The sequence below is a fragment of the Danio rerio genome, chromosome 3, assembly GCF_049306965.1.
Source record: "Danio rerio strain Tuebingen ecotype United States chromosome 3, GRCz12tu, whole genome shotgun sequence".
Taxonomy (NCBI): domain Eukaryota; kingdom Metazoa; phylum Chordata; class Actinopteri; order Cypriniformes; family Danionidae; genus Danio; species Danio rerio.
Genome location: NC_133178.1, coordinates 35,045,699 through 35,069,692, shown reverse-complemented (window position 1 = coordinate 35,069,692; position 23,994 = coordinate 35,045,699). Strand labels below are relative to the sequence as shown.

Sequence of the window (23,994 nt, the reverse complement as noted above, 5' to 3'; positions counted from 1 at the left end):
TCAGGAGTTAATAAATCAAGTCAATATTGAGTTTAAAGCACTTACCAGGAACTACTGCATACATATTGTCTCTTAACCTTGTTTTATATTTGATTGCATGACAGAAGATAAGACGTCAGCTGCGTGCTTAACATTAGTTTCGACTTCACAAACTGGTTTGGCGAGATATCTTCCAGAAGCATCATGATGAACACACCTGTGGATATAAAAAGTTTGTTGTTTTCGATCAAGACTGATAATTAGTTAAGCTACAACAACTGAGAAACAGGTTTACCAATCTGACATTTGTAACCCTCAAGCCGATCTTAAGTTGCACAGGTATATTTTTAGCAATAATCAAAAATACATTGTATGGGTCAAATTTATAAATTTTATGGCTACAATTATTAGAATATCATGTTCCAAGAAGGTATTTTGTGAAGTTCCCACAGTAAATATATATAATTAATTTTTTGATGAGTAATATGCATGGCTGAGAACTTATCTTTAACAAAATTTGCTCCATATTTAGATTTTTTTTTATCAGATTCCAGATTTTTAAGTTGTATCTCGGGCTAAACATGTTATCTTTTCCTACCATATCAATCCAAAGCTTTAGTCTAAAAAATGTATACTTTACTGGTTTTGAGGTCCTGGGTAACAAATTATTAATTTACGTGTGTCTAAACATGAATGGGTAGTAAACACTTTAATTGAAGATAAGTTTAAAATGCTAACTCTTCAACTAAACACAGTTCCTGTATCACTAAAGCTCATGAATGTTTCCAAACATCAACACATTTTAACAATAGAAACCCCAGCAGCGCACCGTTTGTTGTCTCGGCTCGGAGATTTTCCAGTGGCTCGATGTTGCTACGGGAAGTGACGTCACGACAGTCGGCTGGATTAGTCAACTGATGGAGCCTCTGTTGTAGCAGATACACAGAGTAAATGGTAGATACAGGGCCAGCAGAACTAGGAAGGAGTCGCTCTCAAAATCCGGCTTCATCCTTTTTTAAACAGAGCATTTTCAGTTCGAAACTTACCGGAGCATAAAGTTCACACTTTACTCTTTTTAACGAGCCTAATATTTTGATAGTTACCGGTTCGGAATGTTTGAAAACGACTGGTGAAAATTGGGTAGCTACTGTGAAGGGAATTAGCAAGCTAGCTGGCTGTATAAGGGGATTCTGGCTGGGAGAGACAGAAGAATAGACGGATAACAAAGACGGGATTTCCGCTGTTTTTATTGAACACTCCGAACATACATCGTTTAAATATTTCCAGCTGAAGCTAGCTTAATTGCTAGCTTTCTCGTTTAGCCATTTACCATGGAATTGAGAGTAGGAAACCGATACAGACTGGGAAGAAAAATTGGCTCTGGATCCTTTGGTGACATTTATTTGGGTAAGTGATTGTTTGATTGATTTATTTATTCATTGAGAGTGTCGATATTTACCTGTCAGTTTAATGAAAGTACACCTCGTATTTTGTTTTGAAACGTCAAACGGATTCCCATTCCCTGTGTCCCTCAGTCAGCTGCTACTGAGGGTCCTATTCAGGAAAGCCAGAAAACCCCCACTAACCTTCGCTATTTTGATGCTAGTTTAACACGTCAGTTAAAGATTAGTTAAACCTAGCATTAGGTCTGTGTTTGTTTGTAAACGAATCTTGTTATGGTCATTACATGACACCATTACCAGTGAAATACAGTTCACAAGAGTAAAGTCTCTTAAACCCTTATATATTATATCGTCAAAAACCAATACTAATTCCAGTGTTGAAGTCTTGCTGTTTGGTGTAACGTTAAGTACTACTACTACTACTACAACTACTACAAAAAAGATTAAATTATAACGTTAGGCAAGTTAGAGACAGTTCAGTTTTAGTGCTTGTTATAAGAGCACTTCTGCATTTGTATTGCTGACATGTCGACTACATTTAAAGGTTATAACTTGTTTATCAGCATTTGTTTCCTAAGTGTTTTGAGGAGTCTCTTATTTTAAAATAATGTGTAATCTAATTTCGTTCATTAATTTGTAGTAGTGAAAAAGTCCCTTGTAATATGTTGTTGCAAATCAAAAAGTTTAATGAGTAATTTTGTGTCTCAGACGTGTAATATTTTCACCAGTTTGGTATCTGTCAACACACAAGTAGAATTGTATATCTTACTGATTATTACTGTGAAATTACTGACAGAAGAGGAAGGGAAGTACTTTGTCACAAGTAGACTATATTATTTGTACATTGTTAGTATGATGAGATCTTTGCAGCTTTTGAGTTGTTTCTACATGTTGGTAGTAAAGTTGGTTTAATTGCAAGAACCTTTTATAAAGGATGTTTATGCTCAACTTGAACTGGCTGGCAAGTTTCTTTTGCGTGCGAGTTTCAACTTAACTTAGACAGGTTCTTGTGAAAGGCGCTGATGATGTAATATTTGCTTTCGTCATTGGTTTTGAAGACCCGAGGCTACAGAGTATTGTTACGGACAGCTGCCTTTAATGTACCTTCCTTAAGTTGTCTTCATTGCCACCACAATGAAGGCATTAGTCAGTTTTTTTGCCATTCTGAACAACCAGTGTTTGTGTATTTCGGTTTCTTTTGAAGCATCCTGCTTAGGCCTGTATGGTTTGCAAAGTTTGTTCAAATGCAATATGGGATGCATATGGTCTCTTGTGGCTCGATAAGCTTTGCTCTTGCTCAACTCTTTCGTTTTTTTTTCGCAGTCGGAGTTGTGTACAATGATCTCATTGCTGGCCAGAGTTGTGTTTATGATATGTTCTCGGCTGTACTTTGGTGGAGAAACACTCCACGCCTCCTCTCTGTACTTTTCTCCAGTAACAGCTTAAAAACAATCATTGGTTCCAAAGCAAGATCCTAAATCTGAAGTGATAAGCCGCCCAATATGTTCTTTCAGAATTACCCAACCCTTTTATTTTATTTATTTTTTTGCAGAAGATCATTGGAGTTTGCAAACAAAGTAGGAGAAATTAGATCAGCTAATTTTTGTGTGGCTGTTTACATAAAAACTGGGCCCTTTGTTTGTATCTGTTGCAGGATGGCATGCTCTAAACGGGCATCATGCTTCAACATGCACTCTGTAATTGGGCTACTAGGACCTAGTGAAATCTGATTTATTTCTTATTTTTTAAGTCTATTTTTCTTCAATTAAACATTTGTTTAATCATTGGACTGCATAAAAATAAAATTATAAAATGTAATCAGTCTAAGTGTAAGGTTGACAAATCATAATAATAATTTTTTTTTTCTAGCACACTTTTTATTTTCAATGTAAAATAAAAGTGGGCAAATTGTATAATAGGGCTATCTAATTGCATTTTTTTAATTTTTAGCCGTATCAACAATTCTGTTACAGATCTTAAAAATTTCCTTGACGTAGGTTGTCGTGGGGAGTCGTAAGCAAAAAATGGGCGTCGAGACACAAAATTCAATCGTTTTTTTTTTTTTTCGTGTAATGGCACAGTTCACAACAACCAATACCATGTTTGCGATGCCTCACGACTCCATTGCAGGAAGTCTAGCATGTTTAATTTTCTGATGCATAGCGGATTGGTTTTGAAGCACTTCTCCTCAGATGTTATTCATTATTTTTGTTTATACCTATATACTTTATTTTGCAGCCTTTTGCCATTTAAATAATTACGACGTTTTAAATTGCGGTTCGATTTTGATTTATTGCACAGCTCTAATGTATAATATGCAATATTTTGTATAAAGTAGAACACAACCTATCCTTTAAAAAAATTTCACATCCCTTAATAGCAATTATTAGAAAAATATAGTAGAACAACGACGTGAACATGAATGACGTCATGCGAAGCTGCTTCCGGGACCAAGCGCCATATCAAACTATATGGGGAGACTCAACAAATGGTAATATTAAATGTTTACAAAGTGATGTAATGCTTTCAAAATCACGGTCACGATGTATATATCCATGTCTAATATCTGATGGCCAGAAACTGATTAGTTTTTTTTTTTTATAAATTGTTAAAATATTGGTGTCTGTGATGCAGCAAGTCCAGAGACTGTTGTGTACACCATGATTTTATATAAAATTCTATTTAATGTGTGATATGACTTAAAGGTGGTCATAATCGAATATTTTCTCATTTCAAACGAGTAGCTTATTGGGTCCAGAAACAGTATTTCATACATTATGATTTAACAAGCAGATAAGCAATGCAAAGACAAACAACAACCATTCAGCATGCATGCTAATTTGGTATTTTAATAGATTATTTCAATTATTATTTCTTATGCGTTTTGTTGCACAATTGTTTATTAGTGTCAATTTGACAATTTTTGGTGTGTAACAAAAACATGGCAGTTTTTCTCTTATAATGCAGTTTTATATTCATAGCACTAGTTTTGAGTTAATAATCCAGAATTATTAATTACATTACATTCCATATCAAATACATAATTTGCTTAGGTTTTTTTAATCTGGATTGTGTTAATCCTAGTTGTCACTTAGCTAAAGTCATATGTTACACACGTCCTATGATGCCACTTTTGCATTAATGCTCAAAAGCAGTGTTGCAGGTAATGCATTACAAATAACCCATGTTATTTAGTAATTTTAATTTTAGTAACGAGTAAAGTAGTGCATTACTGACAAAATAAAAGTCATAATATTTGAGTTACTTTTTTATAAATGGTGTTACTTTTTAGTTTAATAATTAGCTTTTAAAAATAAAATACTGAATTGGCTTTATTATTGAGTGGCTATATTATTTTGAACGCATCGAAGAAAAGTATTTACAGATTTCAATAATCTGTAAATATGCCATGTGGAGCTCTGGGGAAAGGAAGTGCTCAGGTAACATTGCCCTAAAATATATTTTAATGTGTTTTTTTATGGTAAATGAAGGCTATACAGTGTGTGGTTAATTGTAGAGCTCCTCTATTAAAAAAAAGAAAAAAAAAAGTTCTGAAAGAGATCAAGCCTCAGCCAGGTAATTAAAAGTAACTTAAAAGTAACGTAACACATTAGTTACTATAAAAAGTAACGCAACTAGTTATACTTCTTTGGGGAGTGACTGAATATTGTAATCCATTACTTTCTAAAGTAACTTTCCCCAACACTGATCAATAATACGATCCTAGTGTGTGAATTACAAAGACCCTAAATGTTGTTATGCAACAATGGTGATTCAGCTGGTGTACTGGGAACAGTCATGTCCATGTACTCACTAAGGGGCTTATGTAAAGACTCCCAATATCCCCACACCTGGGGAGGCAGATCCTGACAAACTCCAGCTGGGGCTGAAGGAGGCCAGACCGATCTGATCAACAACACATGCTCTCTGTACCAAGCCTCTTAAAAAGTACAGCATTGGCCAGTCAACATGAACCATACAGGGAGAAATGCTCACAGAGCTCTCATGAAAACATGCGTCTGTCTTGTGGCTTGTTAAATCAAGCAGCTAAGAGTGTTTTTAGTGGCAAGATATGCATTTTTCCATCTCCAGTAACCAACCTCCTTGGGATGCGCATTAAATTGGGAATTATACTGGTAATTGGACAACAAAACTGTGTGTGTACTTGATTAATGCAGTTTTCTAACATGCAGTTTTTTAGACTTAAATGTAGAATTTGCTTTGGCTGTGGACTGGTACAAGGACGTGTAATTACTCCTTTGCTTAGGAGTGTTTAATGTTTAGCATTTAGCATGCTAATATGTGATATAGTTAGCTAATAAGTGGTTAGCTAGTTTGCAGTCAGTCATGTGGCACAAACATAGATGAAATTTAATAAATTAAGCCTTGAAGAGAACTATAGAAAATAACTGAAAATACTTGCTTGTATTGACATAAATAAATTGTTTAACATCATTAGTGTGTGGTTAGTGTACATGTTTAAATGTGAATTTAGCAGATGATTTAGCAAAAGTGACAAAAATATTGACATTGTTGTCAAACATAAAAAAAAAAAACTTAACTTAATTATATCAACTAAATAGAATGATTGCAGAAGGATCATGAGGGACTGGAGCAATGATGCAGAAAATTAAAGTAAATTCAGAGTAAATTACATCTTAAAGTTCATATAGAAAAGCAGTTTCCGTACAAAATCCATATAGATCATAACCCACAGTTCGGAATGCACATGGCCCATGGATTAATAACATCTTTTGACCTTTTAAGTTAATCCAACACATAACAATTGCAGATAGATTGCCTCTCGCGTTATTCTAATAATGTATATGAAAGCATTTCGACTTTCCTGTACAATATAATGATGATGGAAAAAAGTTGTGGTAGGACCTACCTAAATGCTTTCTTAGGTCATTAATTTAAGGTGTTTTCTGTCACCATTTGTTTAGCCTGCATTAATGCATTCAGTTTAAGCTGCACAAATAAACATTAAAAGATTGTGATCTCAATTCAAATCTGTGCAACATGAATGATAAATGATAATGATTTGCAAATGTTTATTAATCCTTCAAAGCGCTGCATTTAAATCTGCATTTGATCAAGAGAGATTCAGTGGGTGTACTAGGGGTGTAACGATTTATCGTTGTACGATTTATTGCGATGCAAAAATGTCACAATATGCATCGTGGCGTTATGATGATTTGATTACGATATGACGTCCGTTTTCTCTTATTAGTTGAGCTGTTTGCACGTGAACTACGTTCCACCTGCTGTCGCATGTGAGTTCCGATTGCAGCAGCAGTAATGTTAGCAGACCAAGATGAGTGGAGTTGAAATAGTGGATGGCCCATCCTCTCAAAATCAGACGTCTGGCAACATTTCGGTTGTACAGTCATTGCTTTAGACTCGTCCGCTTTTCTACACGCATACTGGGTCAAACATAGCCGAAGTTTTAAAGTCTTCACAGTGATTTACTTTGCACAGCGACATGGATACCTCCTAATGGTGTTGAAAGTCACATACTGTATTTATAAGGTACAATTTACCCTAAAATATCATTCTGTCTTCATATAATGATGTATTGGCGGCCGCAAAATCACACATGACGTGAGCTGACCGTGAGCTGTTACAGAGGGCGGACTATGATAGATGCACGCGCGTCTGCTTCAGTGAACAGAACCTGCAGGTTGTGACTAACAGGTAATAAAGTAGTGAACAACATTCAGTTTGTGTAACAGAGTGATCGTTCAGGAGCCGCGTGGGAAGTGTGAACAGCAGTGGAAATGAAACCGAAAGCGTGCACATTATTTATATAATCATATCGCATTTTAGAGTTATGATTATGACGAGCATGAACTCTTTTGAGTACAGAGGTACACAAAAATGCACGTTAACATGATATACTTGATAGCGCCGACATCAGCTACGCCGAAGAAATAGTAAACCTGCCTAAACTGCTGAAAAGAGCCACGACTGTCCTGTGTAATGAAAAGACGGCCACCCTGTCACTCATCATGCCCAACATGAAGAAAGCCATCCATAAAAACCTCTCAGACAGATACACATAAGTTCAGGATTATCTTATAGAACTGCTGATTACCTGGAAATGTAGATTGCACACACAAAAAACGCAAGTGACCAAGCAAAGCCTTAAGCTCTTACTGTTAAATTCAATTGAATTGAATAATTTCAATAATATTTTCTAAGAAGTTTTTAAATGGTTTTATTTTCCAGAGACAGTCCTGTTTAATTTATTTTCTTAAAGAAGGTTTAGTTTAACAAGTTGAAACAAAATAAATACATAAAAAATAGTTTACTTGGTAATTAAATAAATAAAAAAAAAATTTGCATTTCATTTTAATTTTTAATTTTGATTCCAAATATCGTGATACATATCAAATCGTGAACATTATATCGTGATACATATTGTATCGTGAGCTGAGTGTATCGTTACACCCATAGTTTTTACACTTTTTCAGTTAGTTACAGAAAATTAAATAGCACAGAAGTACTGGGAGAACAGTTTATAGTTTAGATAATAACACTTATGTTTATGGTAAAAAAGATTTAAATCACCGTTTAATGCAACTTGGCGCTGGTGAATGTTGTAGCAATTATATTGTGTAACCAATGGGTGGTGACAAACAACCATCAAAATAATGTCACTGAATAGGTTTTCAAAAATGATCCACCTTATAATGAAATATGAAGTTTTATTTTTGAATTGAATTGTCCTTAATTGAAAATAAATATGATCTGTTGTACAAGATATTAGATTTCTATATTTAGCATTATCAGCAACAGTAGCAAAAATCATTTTTCATCTTGAATATTTTCCTTTTTTTTTTCAGCTGTTTTTTTCTTGATTTTTATTTTGATTAAAAATACAGGCTCTAAGTTGTTTGATATAACCAAAAGTTTTTGCAGTTATGTTTCTGTAAAAATGGAAAGCAATTGACATTTGTCATCTCCCTTTTTTTGCTGATGCGAACAATAGTCCAATCCATGACTCAAAAACCATAGTGTCGTCCAAACACTATCAGATAATAACCTAGAATGATTTGTTGTTTATCACCCACTGTTTTCATCTTTTGTAGACCCTTTTTTTAGGTCTCTGACATATTTATTTAGGCCCACACATTTTTGAAACGCTGTTCTCTCGTTTACCAGAGAAGCTTATTTTGTAAATCTTTCACTAGTGAATTGGATCTCAACACTGCAATACGAGTGTATCCATCTGTTTCTGCACTGCACAAACCAACAAGCTCACAGTCACGCAAAATGAATTTGAGCATATGCACATGAATGAGATGAGTGCAACCAATTTGTTCTCCAGACAGGCTCAGGCCGAACCCTCAATCCCTCTGGAGGGCCCAGGGCCTGGTGTGCGGGATGGGGGTTGAGAAAAATGCCAGCTGCCTGCATTGGGGGGGTGGATGGCTGACTTTTATTGATCTCCAAGATTACATCATGGAAGGCTTCCCCTGGAAATTAATGCACTTTTTCCTCTTAAAGGAAAAAATAATAATGTCTTCGAAGGAACCAGATTTGCAAGAAGATAAAAAGAGCTCGAGACCATGATTGATATGCAGTGACAGGAATGTCACCATGGGCGTGGAAGTCATTTGTGTCATTCGCTGTTGAACCATGTGCACGTAGACAGCTGTGTTAAGGATGGGTTCCTTTTGTGTTTACTTGTGTGTTGAGTGGATGCGTCTAAACATGTTCTCTCTACTGTCAGGAGGGAGGGGAGGATGAACATTCTCTCTGCTAATGTGCCCAGGCAAATCAAATTCCACTGTACATGTCTTTGCACTCTTTGATATTCTCCATTGGTGGTGCAACATGTTTATGGAGGCATGAAGTGCATAAAGATCAAGGGCAGACATTTTAGCGAGAAATGCACAGTATAAAGCAGAGCATTTACATTAAGGCCTGTTCGCATGTATAGTTTTCAGAATAAAAGCTTACAGGATTTCAAACTGCAACTACAAAACGTGAAAGTGATTTTGACGTTTATCATTCTTGTCATCATTAAAATTACAGGCATGAATTTTTTCCAACCATAATCATCTCTTTGACAGTATAGTATGTACACTTTTTAATAAAAAAATTCCAAAAGACGCTAGAACAGTTTTGTATTTTGTTCAGTTGAGTACATACAATATCCCAAAGGTTTTGAACGATTTGTGAGACGAGAAAATTGCAATTTCAACCAAAAACACAAACTTGTATTCTGAGCATATTACCTGTACAAAACTTCTCTGTGAGTGTGAACTATGAGGGCAATTTATTTAAAAAGAAAAAAGTACAATTAATCGAGATTTTGATTTTAAGCTAAATCGCCCAGCCATACCAACATGTTTTTTCATAATAGAAATCTCAAATAATAGCTTCATTGTTCGAAATAAATCATTGTGTGAGGTGATTGCAGTGTCGTGTTTTTATTGGTCACACTAAATCAATGAAAGCTGTTGAATCTTACATATTTTCAGCAGCCAATATGGGAATTTCCTGGTCATCTATCTGGACATTTGGAGTTTCAGTGCGTGAGAGCACCCTCTGGCCTTTGGAGGAGCTTTGCTTGTGTTTAAACGCATGTATTTGCCTGACAAAATGTTTATGCCAGTTTTAGCTTTTGATTTAATTATGATTGTGATTTCATATCAATTAATCGTACAGCCCTAGTATATGACACTGGTACTTCTGGAGGAGATCTCTCTGTGTCTCCCTGCAACATAATGTTACAAAAGATGTATCTGACAAACGATCAAGTGTTTTTTATGTTGAGTGCATAATCCTAATTTGTATTGAAGCTTCAATTCAGCTTGCAAAATTATGTGTTCAACTGTTTGCATTTATTAGGTTTAAGTGCAGTGTTAATGCATTTGATTTGTGATTTGTTTTTGACACTGTTTAACACATCCGGTATATGGCATGTAAATAAATTCAGTATTCTTTTTTTTATTGACAGATATTACTTGCTTTTGTTCAATTTTTGGGTATGTCATTATTTCCTGGGTTATCATTGTTGATTTGTACACATACAGTAATATTTATGGCTAACAATTTACTCATTTCATTTACAGCTAATTTGTTATAATAAACTTAATTCTTGTCATTAAATGCAGCACTTAAAGAACTTTATCCAATTCACAATCTTGTTTCAATCGTTTCATCAGTGGTGGAGTTGGAGATGACATTTCCCATCATTCCATGCTCCTCTGAACAATTGGGAGCTACACCATTGTGGTTTTAAATGTATATCCTCTACCTGTCAAAATGTGCATACTTTGGCATTAAAAATTACACATTTAAAGTGGCAAGCTGCAGAAAAAAACACGCATATGAGGTCATGTTTGGTGAAAATATAGTTGGTTGTCTTAATGTTTTTGATATGAAGGGGCCTTCAGTCCTCTCAATGTCAAACAAAAATAGCCTGTATTCACTGACATTGTTTATCAAAAATTTGCTTCTACTATTGTTATTACTCTTCCAAAGCTGTTTCTATTTATTATTCTGTTGGACAAGAGGGATTGGCTACCACTTAGGCATTGACTTCCAACGTATTTATTTGCATGAAAGTCAATGGCTGCTGGCTACCACCATTCTTCAATATACTTTATTTTGCGTTTAAAAAAAAACAGAAAGGTTTGAAACCACTTTGAAATTGAGTAAATGGTGACTTTTTTTTTCTTGGATAAATTGCATACCATTTACATAATTATGGACTTAGTGTGTGTGTGTTTGGAGGAAAATGGTTGAATTCATCCTTGTTTGTTTGCATGAGTTCATGGTGTTTGCTTGTTCTGGTAGGTCTGATCAGGTTCCCAGGCTTTGTTCATGTTTAATATAGTCATATACCTCTATGTATCTGATGTGTAGCTTTTTCTTTTTCCTCGTGAATGCACTCATAATTTGAGACTAAAAAAGCCAGGACAATTGTAGCTGTGCAGCCAGGTCTCCCTGGTGTGTGACGGGGAAATCTTGCAATCCCTAACAATGGACTCTGTTTAATTTAATTCAAAACCTAGCCGTTGTTTGGTCTGAACCAAAGTTTTACTCCTTTTAAAAGCGAAACATTTTGTAACTTTTCAGTTGTGAGAACTGTTGTTTCTTCATGCTTTTGTACATATGATAAGCTTTAATGTGTGTCTTCATTTAAGCTGATTGGGTTAGGCAGTGCGTGCATTAGCAGCTTTGACCAGTCATGTTATTTTCAGGAGTATTGACATTTATTGATTGTTATACCACTCTGACACGGCAGTGCCCACAGGGTTTAAGGATTCAGGGACTGTGGGAAAACCACTACAGCTGTGATTGAAAGGGTCACAGTCACCAGAAACGTATCGCGTGGACCATCATCAGAGCATTTGGCCTGTTTAGCCACCTAGTCTTTTCCATGAGCGATGGCAGTTGATGTCCTGTGAAGCTGGTACTACTTGTGCCACTTAAAGCGTATTTCAAAGTGGAAATACATCATGATAGTTCTGGAAGAGATGTGGCTAGAACTTTATTTGACATGACTTGAGGTGTTAAGAGGGATTAAAAGTTGTTGTAATGCTTATTTTTGTGCTTGGTGCTGTTCCCTTTCACACGGCAAAGTTTCTAAATGGACCTAAACTGATATAACATGTCAAGTGCGAGTAAACTCTCCACCCATTGGTCAGAGTTTCAGAGTTTATTTTTCAGAATCCCACGGATTCCGCTCAGCTGTCATACGTTGGTTATTGCGTGGAGACTGCAGTCAGATCATGAAGCAGATCAATGTTGGTCTTTCTTTCGAGATATCTGTGCAGAAATGAACAAAACAATAGGTGTAATACAAAATATTGTAAGGTTAAAATACAGAAAAAATATTTTTAGTCTATTTTGGTTAACAGATAAACATCTCTCGTTAATATTTCAGCATGCTTTCACTTTTGTATTTGATATGAAATGCATGTTATTTACCAGTAGGAATGACATCCCGCCCTACTCATAATTCTCTCTTCATATAGCCATTACATATTCAGAATACACTGTGATATAGCCTGATTCATTAGTTTGTGTGATCGTATATTGCTTTCTCACTTCAATCGATCCGCTCCAGAGTTCTTTCAATTAAAAAATAATTCAGGCGATCTCGGATCTATTGATTTGGCATGGATCCAAGTGCGATTGCTGGATTCACGTCTGCCAAACGAACCGCGCTAACTAAGCAAATGAGACTGGTTCCAAAACGAGCGTCTAGGTATATAAGTACCCTTTAACAGGAGAGTAATGAACCCAGCTCCTCTCCAGCATGGTCCTGGTGTAGCATTGATTTACATATAAAAATAAACAGCTTGCTTCAGGCATCGAAACCATATTTAATAATTGAGTTCAAGAGAAACCTCCTGGCACAGGCTCTGACAGGATCTGATGTGCGAAGTTTTTTTGCACTCCGTGTGTTTTTCATACTCGTGTATGACAGTTGTAGTGTCTGTCTGCCTTGCTTGTTGTTGTTGATTGTTGATATTATGTTGTTGTTGATTCTTGATATTATATTGTTTTCTGATGTAACATTTCAATTGTTTTTAACCATTATGAAAAGTTTTACTCTACTGTAGTAAATATCTAGTTGTTTATGTAATTTTGATCTAATTATTGCGCTAACTGTGAGCTGTATGATTCATGCCGCATGTCAAATATTGGACATTTTTGTAGACGCGCATTGCACGTCACTATCACACTATTGTGGAGGAGCTTTTAGCAGTAGAATAGTCATCAAACATCCTGATGTAACACTCTCTCTACACATTGAAAAAGCTGATGGCAGTCTTGTGATTTAGTTCCATAACGGCTGGATGTCTGTTTGGTTAGTTTTATGATGGATCATCTGGCATTTTCAATTAAAGAAAAGAGGGAAGCAAGGAATTTAGCTGTTTGGAGAGACTTTATCCTGAGCTTGTTGGACCTAATCTTCCATGTTTTCTGAAAGTATAGCTGTTAATAGTGTTTTTTTTTCTTCTTCTCATTCTTTGTTGAAGTTTTCCATGCTGCAGTTGATGTAAAAGGTGAACAATGGCATTTGTGTAAGCTTCCTGAAAAGTTCCCACCATAGCATTTCAGTTGTATGAGTGTTGGAAACATAAACATAAAAAGCAAGAATCATGCAACTTTGATTCATTATCTTTACTAGGCCTGCACGATATTGGAAAAATTTAACATTGCAATGTTTTTTTAAATCTGCAATATATATATATATATATATATATATATATATATATATATATATATATATATATATATATATATATATATTCATATGAGGATTATCTCCCTAATAATTTTAGATTGGGATGATTTTGTAGGGGAGTGCATAAAATATAATAAACAATCTACAAGCATAGATGATAAACTCAATAAAGAAAGGTAGAAAGGTATACAGTAATTGAATAATCAAAAATAAAAAAATACTGCATGATAACGGTGAGAACTGTGTTATATAAACAATTCAATAAAAAATTTACTTGTTAATTGGTCAAAGTTGCTAATGGTAGAATTTCGAATACCTGAATTGTGTTGAATTGAATTGTGTGAAATCCTCAGTCACAGGCCTCAAAAAACACTTGCAAAATGATAAAAAAAAGATAAACATACTCGCGATGTGACTATTGCGAATGATCGCATTGCGATATCAATGCGGAAATTATCTATTGTGCAGCCCCAATCTTTACAGTAAGTTATTTATGTAAAAGCCTCAATTATATGAGAAACATTGTGACCACGACAATACGTTTTTTGTAATGTTTACTAAAACATTTTGTTACATTATTAAACCTATTATTTATTTTTTTTGTAAATTAATAAAAATACACTTCTGTAAAAGTAAACATACCTGGAAGAATAGTTCATTGCAATTAGTACTGTTACAATAATCAATAGACTTTTCCCACAACACATGGACATGACCTCAACTATTTTTGGAGATGCAGTATTTTTGGTCTATGCATAACCAATTCTAGCAACATTTCAGTTGATTGTGCAACCTCTTTCTTTCTATTGGAGCTGTTAGTGGTAGTATGGTTAAAAATACTAGTTTTTACTATATAAATTGCTTAATATTTTCATGGGTGTTTGAAAAATAGATCTGGTTGCGGATATTGCCGCCTCTGTTACTTTTTTATCTTGCACTTTTTTGCTACTATTTATTATTATTTATATAGGATCTGAGTTTTCACATTCTGATTCCAATGCAGAATTATTAATTTTATTTAATTTTAAGTTTTTATAGTTATTTTTCAGGGCTTTTTCCACCTTTATTATGATAGGACCATAGAGATTTCAGACAAGAAAGCATTGAGTGCAGACAGAGAGAGGGGAAGAATTGCAAAGGACCTCGAGTTGCCGTGAGCATGTCAGTTCTATATGTCTGTGCACAGTACCACTAGGCTATTGGTACTGCCATAAGATTTTTAAAATGGCTAAGTTCAATAGTTTTATGAATAAAATATTATGTGTTTTTTGAAAGAACGTAATTGCATTGTGATATTATATTGTCATTCTGCCATTATGTACTAAGTGGCATAAAATGGTCTTAAAATGACAATATAATTTATCACAATATATGTTGGTGGAATAAATAAAACAACAAAAAATAGATATCGTGACAGGCCTAATTGCAACTTTATTATGTGGAAAAAAGATAATCAAATTTTAAATTTGTTAGTTTTAAATCAGTTTACTCTTTTGATATTTGTAGGTTTTAAAAGGCAATGTGAATTTTTTTGGTTTCTCAAGAGCTACTTTTTTTGTTGTTGTTGTTTTTTTGTTTTTTTTTATTGAAATTGTTTGAGATTTGGTGGAATAAGTGGAAAATCCAAATGGTTATTTAGGCTGATAATAAGGTTTGTAAGAGTAGTTTGCTGTTTACAAGCTGGCAGAGCCAGAGTGGGTTCAAGTAGCATGTCAGTTCCAGGACTCTTGGTAATGGCAGCAGGGGTGAAATGTTCATTTTTGTTCAACCAGATCATTCATTCTGCCTTTCATGTCAGAGCCCTCAGGCACAACACATACGCGAATGCTTCATTCTCTGTTATCTGTTCTATTGGGTGGCTGTTACAGCAGATGATGGTGGATGATTTTCAGCATCTTCTGCTCAGGATGTTGAGTTCTGGCAGATGGTGGGCCGGAAAGGAGGTGGTAAAGCAGTGCGTGTAGATAATTGTGCCCACTCCCTCACACTGGAAAGCTGTGTGAGTGAGTCAACCTTGGATATGTTGAATTTTTTTTTAATCATTGTAGGCTTGCATATTCATATTTTTTGGTCATATGTAATTGTGCTCCAGTGACTCATAATGCACTGGAAGCTAAAGCTTATTTAGACGCAGCAAAGCCTCTCTAGTTGAGTAGATTTATGGTTCACATGCTGGGGGATGCGTGAAATGTACGTCACAGGTACATGAGCACATAGTTAATGTTGAAGCTTCCTACTTTAGACGTGTCCTACAATATGGTTGTTTCTCGCTTTGGTGATGTATAGTGAAACTGAACTCCATCTTCCATGTTTTCCGTTCTCCAGGCACAGACATCACCACGGGGGAAGAAGTAGCCATCAAACTAGAATGTGTGAAAACGAAGCACCCGCAGCTGCACATCGAGAGCAAGATCTACAAGATGATGCAAGGAGGCGGTATGTGTTTCCACACTCACTCAACAGCTCCTCGTGGTCTCCATCCGGCTTCTCCATTAGTACAGAACTATGAGTCACATGTACACTCCTCACAGCGATGCCATATACATAAGAGCCCGTGTACTTGTTCGTTTATGGGAAGTAAAACTTTACTGTCATGGTCAGAAGCAGCTTTACAAAAAATAATAGACAGCACAGATTAAAAAAATTGTAAGAAAAATAACTAACAATGCAATTCGGAAACACTGCAAATGATGAAAGAAGAATTCAACAGTTGCACACCTATTAATCTATTACTGAAAGAAAATAGGCCTATACACTACTGTTTATTGCAATAAGTAAATTACACACAGTTTCAGTGAAATATTGTCAAAAACACAGAATTTTCAGTTGTTATTAGGCTTGCCACGATAGACTATGTTGATGGTGTTACCGGTTTTAAGACGCAACACCAGTGACATCACTTTTCCACAGTGACACCGTCCCCACATTTGTTTAAGTATTTTTTTAATTAAATATTTATTTGAATTAAATGGAAAATATAATTCTAAATAACTTACTTAAGATGAGAGCATGCACTATAAATAAAATCTGAACATAGCTACAATGGGTCATATTTCATTTATCATGCGAGGAGAACGAGAGGAGTCGAATTTACAGAAAGAGAATGGCGGACGATGTAGTGTCAAAATGCAACACAAAAGCACCTGTGTGGCAATATTTTGTGTTCAAACCAAATGCAAAAAGAGAACCTGAAAACGTTAAACCAGGCATTCTGCAAACTTTGCCTGACAAAGGCAGCATCTGGAGGAAACACAACTATATACACGCACCTTCAACGCACCTGATGTTTAACTATGGGTGGGTCGTGGGTAGATAAGATCAATAGCCATAAATACGCAACACATACTCTCATTTTAAAAATCACACGATCATCATCTCACAGTGTTTAATAATAAATAATCTTATTTTTTATTAAAACGAGTGATTTAGCAATGCCGCGCCATTATTAGCCAACTGCAGAGAAACAAAGCCTGTTAATTGAATTAAAAGTTAATTTAGATGAGCCAATATTTTAAAAATTGCAGTAAAGTAACTGTCACGTGCGGTGTGATCTCATCTCACTCTCATCCAGACATGATACATACGCCACACAAGTTAAGTAGTCAAACTGAGGCTAATAACAGCTGACTGGTAGAATAGCTAAATCTGTCAAAATACTGCACTGAAATGTACAGGCATAAATGTCTTTGAGCCAAAAAATCTATGATACTTGTCAAAGTGCAATCAGAGCCAATGTTATGTAAAAGTTGTTGCCTAATAATTATATTAATTCGAATAAAATAAAAGCCAAAATAAACAATTCATTGCATTTTTGTTTGATAAAAATATAAAAATATGATCAGCCTATTTAAGCTTAACGGTATACGCTGCCAATAGGCAAGCCATTCAAAAATTATGTTACTGTGTACTGCATTATAATGTATATTTTAAATTAGAAACTAAACGTAGCATGTTTCGGTGTCATTTAAAACATGCAATTCATAACACACCAGAGCTGTAGACCTACAGTCTATGCAGTGTGTAAACTTACAGGGCGGTGCTGGTAAAGTCATACTACACACTACTTTATTTAACTCCAATAGCTTTGAAGGAGTTATGTTACTCGATAGATAAAATTAACTTGATTTTAAAAATAAATGCATTTTAAAAAAGGAACAACACACAAATCTGCCACGAATAAAACTAAAAATAAAACATCTTGCCAGTGTATGCTGTGTAGTGTATTCCGCCACTTACAGTGTATAGCGCCCTTATGCAGCGCCTGTCAACTGCCGCTTGTGAGAGAGAGAGAGCTCAAAGCCGGTATCGATATAACCAAAAGCAAGATCATATAGTTTTAAATGTTCCATAGCAAAACTTATCAAAATATGTATACTTTTACATGTTGTTTATTGAGATTGTGTGATCTGTAGGCTATAAGCTGTCTAATCTTACAGAAGCTGTAAACTCCACGTGCGCGGTGACCGCTGATGTTCAGCTTTGATAAGCTTTTATTTAGCCCTTAGTTTTTAGATTTTTTACATGATGTTCCATTACTTAACATTTTTTTTATTTTATATAAAATGAGTGCTAGCTTGTTTAGTTGTGATCATTATGCAAGGATCATATTTCATATTCGGTTTATTTCTTCAGTATTCGTTAATGGTAACACTTTACAATAAGGTTCATTAGTTAATGCATTTACTAACATGAACTAATCATGAACAATACATGTAGAGCATTTATTAATCATAATTGAACATTTATTAATGCATTATTACCATCCAAGTCCATGCTTGTTAACATTAGTTAATGCACCATGAGTTAACATAAACTAACAATGAACTACTGTATTTTCATTAACTAACGTTAACTAACATGAATAAATACTGTAGTAAATGTATTGTTCACTGTTTGTTCATGTTAATAAATGCAATAATTAACATTAACTAATGAACCTTATTGTAAAGTGTGACCTCGTTAATAATGTACAAACTGATTTTTCATAAGGACTAAGCTATTAATATATAATACATTAGGCTAATTAACCCATTAAGACATTGAAGTCAGGTAGGACAACAAAAGACAACCAACTATGTTCCCCCGTTGGCATGAACCCAAAAAATATCTTTGCGTGTGCGCAACAAGCTGCGCATCTGAGAGAGTGTTCAGCACGATGGGGAACATGAACCCCACAAGATCCATCTTAAGCCAGAGATGGTCAACATATTGGCCAGGTTTCCTGGCAAAGAACATGTAGACTGCACTGTTAATAAATGCCAATTTACTGTTTTTTTGTTTATTTCTTTTTTTAAACACTGCCAATCTGTCATTTTTGTAGTTTAATGTAATTTTGGAGGTTTTTCTTTAATTTATTTTTATATATGGTTGTTATTTGTTTGGTTCCAAGTTCCATAGTTTTTTCAGCCTGTAGCATTGTTGTGTTTTTTTCATTATTTTAATAAAAGTTCTGTGTTTAATTACAGTGATTTAAAAAAAAATATATATATATATTTTTTGTAGTTTCCCTGTCGTCCATTCAAACAATTGACACTGAATTGGCAATTCCTGCAAAACTAAAAGTGAAAGTATAATACACACGCATTTATAAGCTATTTAAAAGCAGAAAAAGAAGAAACCCCCACCCCCACGGTGATACCGGTATTACCGGTGTTGTCATATGTCGTCACAACCTTGGTTCTAAGGAAAATGGCCTAATTACATTGAACAGCATTCAAATATTTTGATTATGTCTAACTAACACAATCTCCTGCGATCGGTTCATGAGATCAGTCAGATCAGCGAGTACCGATTAAGCCATTAAATGTGACTATTGGCCGATCGATCGGAGCATCCCTAATATTTATTGCTTGAAAATATATAAATAAATATATATATAAATAGTAATATACTTAAATATTATTGCAATTTATGGTCACTGTTTTATTGTTTATTCCTGTTAAAAGGCAGAGCAAAATTTTCAGCAGTCATTAGTCCATTTTGTGCGTTTTTGTGTTGAAAAAAAGATTAAATAAATGTTATGAACTTTTGAATGTGTGTGTATATGTATATATAATAATGACTGAATGCAGATGACAATACATTTAATTTACAAATGACCATACCTGCTCTTACATGGAAAATATACTGGCTAGTCAATTTTGGAACTAATAGAAATTACAAATAAAATAGAATCATTAGAGCTTGTTAAAACCGGAAGTACTCAAATCCATGATTTTAACCATTGGCAAACATATTAGCTACTAAAAGCCTCTCTAAATAAACACTATTTAATGTTGCCTTGATATAGTTTTGTTTGTTGACCTCTTGTTTAATCTATTCAAGTAATGGAGTTTTCTTAAAGCAAGGCGCAGGACCTCCATTTCTTAGATTGTGTTACCGAATACTGTGGCAAGAGTGGGCGGCAAACGAATTGTGACAATTTCCTCTCACATCATCAGTCAGTGACTCAACACATCCTTCTCTGATGAGATTGGCATCATCAAATCTCTAACAACCCCATGTTCTGTCAGCACCATGTTTCGTGTACTCAATGGCTGAACATGGATTCTCATGTGAATGAAGAAGAAATATGCCATTTGTATCCTGTAGTTGGACCCAATAATATTTGTTTTGGTTGACTTTTTGTTTCTCTTGCAATGCATAGTGATGGCTCATGAATATACATGAGTTTTCTGAAGGATGCGTCCCCCTTCGCTGCATCCAGCTGGGTTTACCCGTGATTGCTTTTATTCTGGATAGATGTATTACCATCCTGTCAGGCGGTGTTTTATGGTGTCAGTAGGAAAAGTGTGTCTACAGCGCTCACTTTCAAACACGCTCAAGTCTGTCCGCTCACTCGCAGCATGACTGAGCATGCATGACGTTCACTTTGCAGCGGCCAAACGTTGCGATGGCATCCATGCCATGACAGACCGACATTCTGTCTGCACCTCCCTCTCAGCGCTTGTGCTCTCTATGATCACATGGACCCCGGGCCAGATGGTGCGTGCGGAGGGGAGTGGGTTTGGGGGAGGGGCCATCCCGTGCATTCCATCTCCTAACTGGGTCTCTTGAACCACTCCCAGCCTTATTTAGCACAGCATGAACTAGCATACACGCTGATGTCTTTACATGTAGAATGGTACCCGCATGTATACGTGCATGTGTGTACATGCATTTTATGGAGGAAAGGAAACCATGTCTTGTATGCTTTAGTCTTTGAATGTTTTAGCATGTTAAAAACTCCCTTTTCGAGTCCATACATGGAGAAGCACAAGGCTGTGCATTTTTCTTTTTTTAATTCCTGTTAATATAGAGCTTGTCAGAGCCGTCATGATGTGAGAATGGAAACGCACGCTGGACGGCTCAGGCCAGGAGATATATTTAACTGCCTGAGTTTGCGCAGGAATAGCTGACCTGGAAGATGTTTTCTGCAAAGTGCTGAACAGCAAAAGCTCTTTGCTGTTGAAGGCAGTGGCCAGGCTCAGGGCACACATAAGAGTAGACACGACAACAGCTGCTGAGACATCTCTGACCTTCCTGAATGCTGTTGAGTTCTCTGTCTCTTCCTGTCCTTAATCTTGAGTATGCCAGGTTTCTGTGAAGACAGAAAATCTAGACTAGTCTAGGTTATACCAGACATTGTGGTATTCAGGAAACCTGTTTGAAAGCAGTCTTTACACTGTAAAACATATTTATAAAGTGCATTCATGCCTACCAAAACACTATATATTCCAAACATTTATATATTCCAAAGTCTTCTTTTTAATGTAAAGAAACAGCTCTCCTAATATAGGTAGTAAAAAATAAAGCTTCATGATGAACCAGAATTTTTAAGTGTCTTGTTTTAAATATGGCTAATAATACTCACAATACATTTGGCTATTAATAAACACAAAGCACTATTTAGGCTAATACACAACACTGCATTAATGCAAGAAACATTATCAAAATAACAAACATTACTACACTTAAGTCAGAAAGGTTAAAGCAAAAATATTTAAATTGATTAAAAATGTGATGCGTCACACATGAACATATTGAGAGCATCATTAAGGGTTTTGTAAAATAAACCGTAATTAGATTTTATTCGTGACACAAGCGTATCTTAATTTAGTTTTTTTCTGCAGACTGTAAACGATTGACAAATGCTCATTTAAATGAGAGTTTTGTTAAAGCGGCTGGCTATAACTGAATCACATGACAGGCTTCTGTGCTTAACTGGAAGTTTGTGTATTGTACACCTATCAGATCAGTACACATTCAAATTACATTAGTGTTGTGACAGCTGCCTTTCCTGGTTCGTCTGAAGCTGTGTAGTTGAGCGGGGACGAAAAACATGCCCTTGAAGACATCTAATTGGGCATCAGCTGTCTTTTCATGATAGCCTATATCTTCTTGTGCATCACTTGAAGGTCGTTCTAGAGATGGTTGATGCTTTATGGCTGATGAGTTAGAGCCTGACCAACCAGAGCTGCTGGTTTGCTTAAGCTGAAGCTCTCCTTGTGCTTTTATTACAAACAGGCTCCCAACCCCCTGCCGGTTATGTTGTAGGTCACCTTCAGTTTCTGTATATCAATTCTTCAACCCTACACATGCATTGCTCACTGTTCAGTAATCTAAACTTTCAAGGTCCTTTTTGTTGCCTAGTGTTTCTTTCATAAACTATGTTAGACTAGCTTTTTTTTAAGAGCAAACAATCTGTATTAATTGCAATTGCTTCTTTTTACAGTTGGCATCCCAACAATCAAATGGTGTGGAGCAGAGGGAGATTACAACGTGATGGTTATGGAGCTTCTCGGTCCCAGTTTGGAGGATCTCTTCAATTTTTGTTCGCGCAAGTTCAGCCTAAAGACTGTTCTTCTGTTGGCTGACCAGATGGTAAGGCTCTAGACGTGCTTACTGTAACCTTTGTCCGCTCCACCCTTCGCCTTTTCTTGTTACGGGACACCCAAAATGGGAAAATGACTCCAGGAAGTGGTTTTCCATTGGCGTGACAAGCTTTAGCGTCAACCTTTCAACTGTTTTACATAGACAATCAGTGTCCTCTTTCACTTCAGGTTTGACTGAGTATTAAGTGCCAAGAGGCATTGTGGTGAATAAGGCATAATGTTAAAGGCCTGCTTGTTCAGTGGTTGTCAAGCCCTCTCTGCTTTATTTGAATTGGTGTGTTTAGGAGACTCTCAATCAGTCATTGGACCTGCTAAACCTGTCTTCTTTGCTTTTTTTTTTCCCCTCAGATCAGCCGTATTGAATACATTCACTCTAAGAACTTCATCCACAGAGATGTCAAGCCTGATAACTTCCTTATGGGCCTTGGGAAGAAGGGCAACCTTGTTTACATCATTGACTTTGGCCTGGCCAAGAAGTACAGAGATGCTCGCACCCACCAGCACATCCCTTACCGCGAGAATAAAAACCTGACCGGCACTGCTCGCTACGCTTCCATCAACACCCACTTGGGAATAGGTACCCTTATAAATCTTTTTAAAAATTTACAATAATTATTATCATAAGTATTTATTAATTAGTATTAATATATAAATTTAGGATTGACTCTTCATATAATGGTTTACTGAACAAAATGTGCTTCTGCCTTTAAATAAATTAAGGTCTAGTTAATTTTTTTAAGTGTGTGTGAGACTTTTTGTAGTATGTAAATGTACAGCTGAAACAGAATATTAAGTAGTGGACGAGGCTTTCTTTTTTCTCATCATTCACTTGTAGCATATGCTACAATATCATGTTTAAAGTAGGGGTGGGCGATTTGGCCTAAAACAACATATCTCTATTTCAGTTAATGAATGATTATTTTATTTATTTAACAAGTTTTGTAGCCTTCAGTAAATATGCTCATATTACAAGTGAGAAATTTTTGAATGAAGGGTGCATTACGTGATTTTATAATAATTGAAGGATACACACACATAAATGTCAATTACTTTTTGATTAATTACCCAGCTCTAGACTGAAGCTGCCAAACAGATTTCAACAGAGAACGACTGACACTTTATACACTAAAGGAGATGGTCAGATTTAATTGAAGATTACAAAAACAAACAGTTTATTCAGTGTATTAACTTGCACAAATCAATTGTTCACCTAAATAATAATAACGATGTATGCTAGCAAAATATACATTTTACAATTTTACTTCACACAGACTTTAAGGGTAAATAAACTGCTCCAAATCAACTAAATTGAAAATGGGATTCAATATTCATTTTTTTTCTTTTTATTTATTTATTTTTATTTGTGTTTAGCAAGATGATGCATAGTAGTATACATTACAATTTTCTTATTTGTCCACTATAGGAAAATAAATAAAATGTGTGAATTAAAAACAAACATATCTTCTGAGAGATAGAGAGAGAGAGAGAGAGAGAGAGAGAGAGAGAGAGAGAGAGAGAGAGA

The 23,994-nt window shown here is 35.5% G+C and overlaps 1 protein-coding gene across 2 annotated transcripts in view; it reads left to right on the top strand.

Annotated features, from left to right (window-relative positions):
• Positions 1-912: 912 nt before the first annotated feature.
• The window catches only part of csnk1da (casein kinase 1, delta a), a 37,132-nt gene continuing 14,050 nt past the window's right edge, over positions 913-23,994 (top strand). The window contains exons 1-4 of one of the 2 annotated variants that reach the window (XM_005163988.6): positions 913-1,386; positions 15,925-16,035; positions 22,313-22,461; positions 22,821-23,049. In XM_005163988.6, the coding sequence (XP_005164045.1) occupies positions 1,311-1,386; positions 15,925-16,035; positions 22,313-22,461; positions 22,821-23,049 (565 nt within the window). In that variant the 5' untranslated portion in view covers positions 913-1,310. 2 annotated transcript variants of the gene reach the window in all.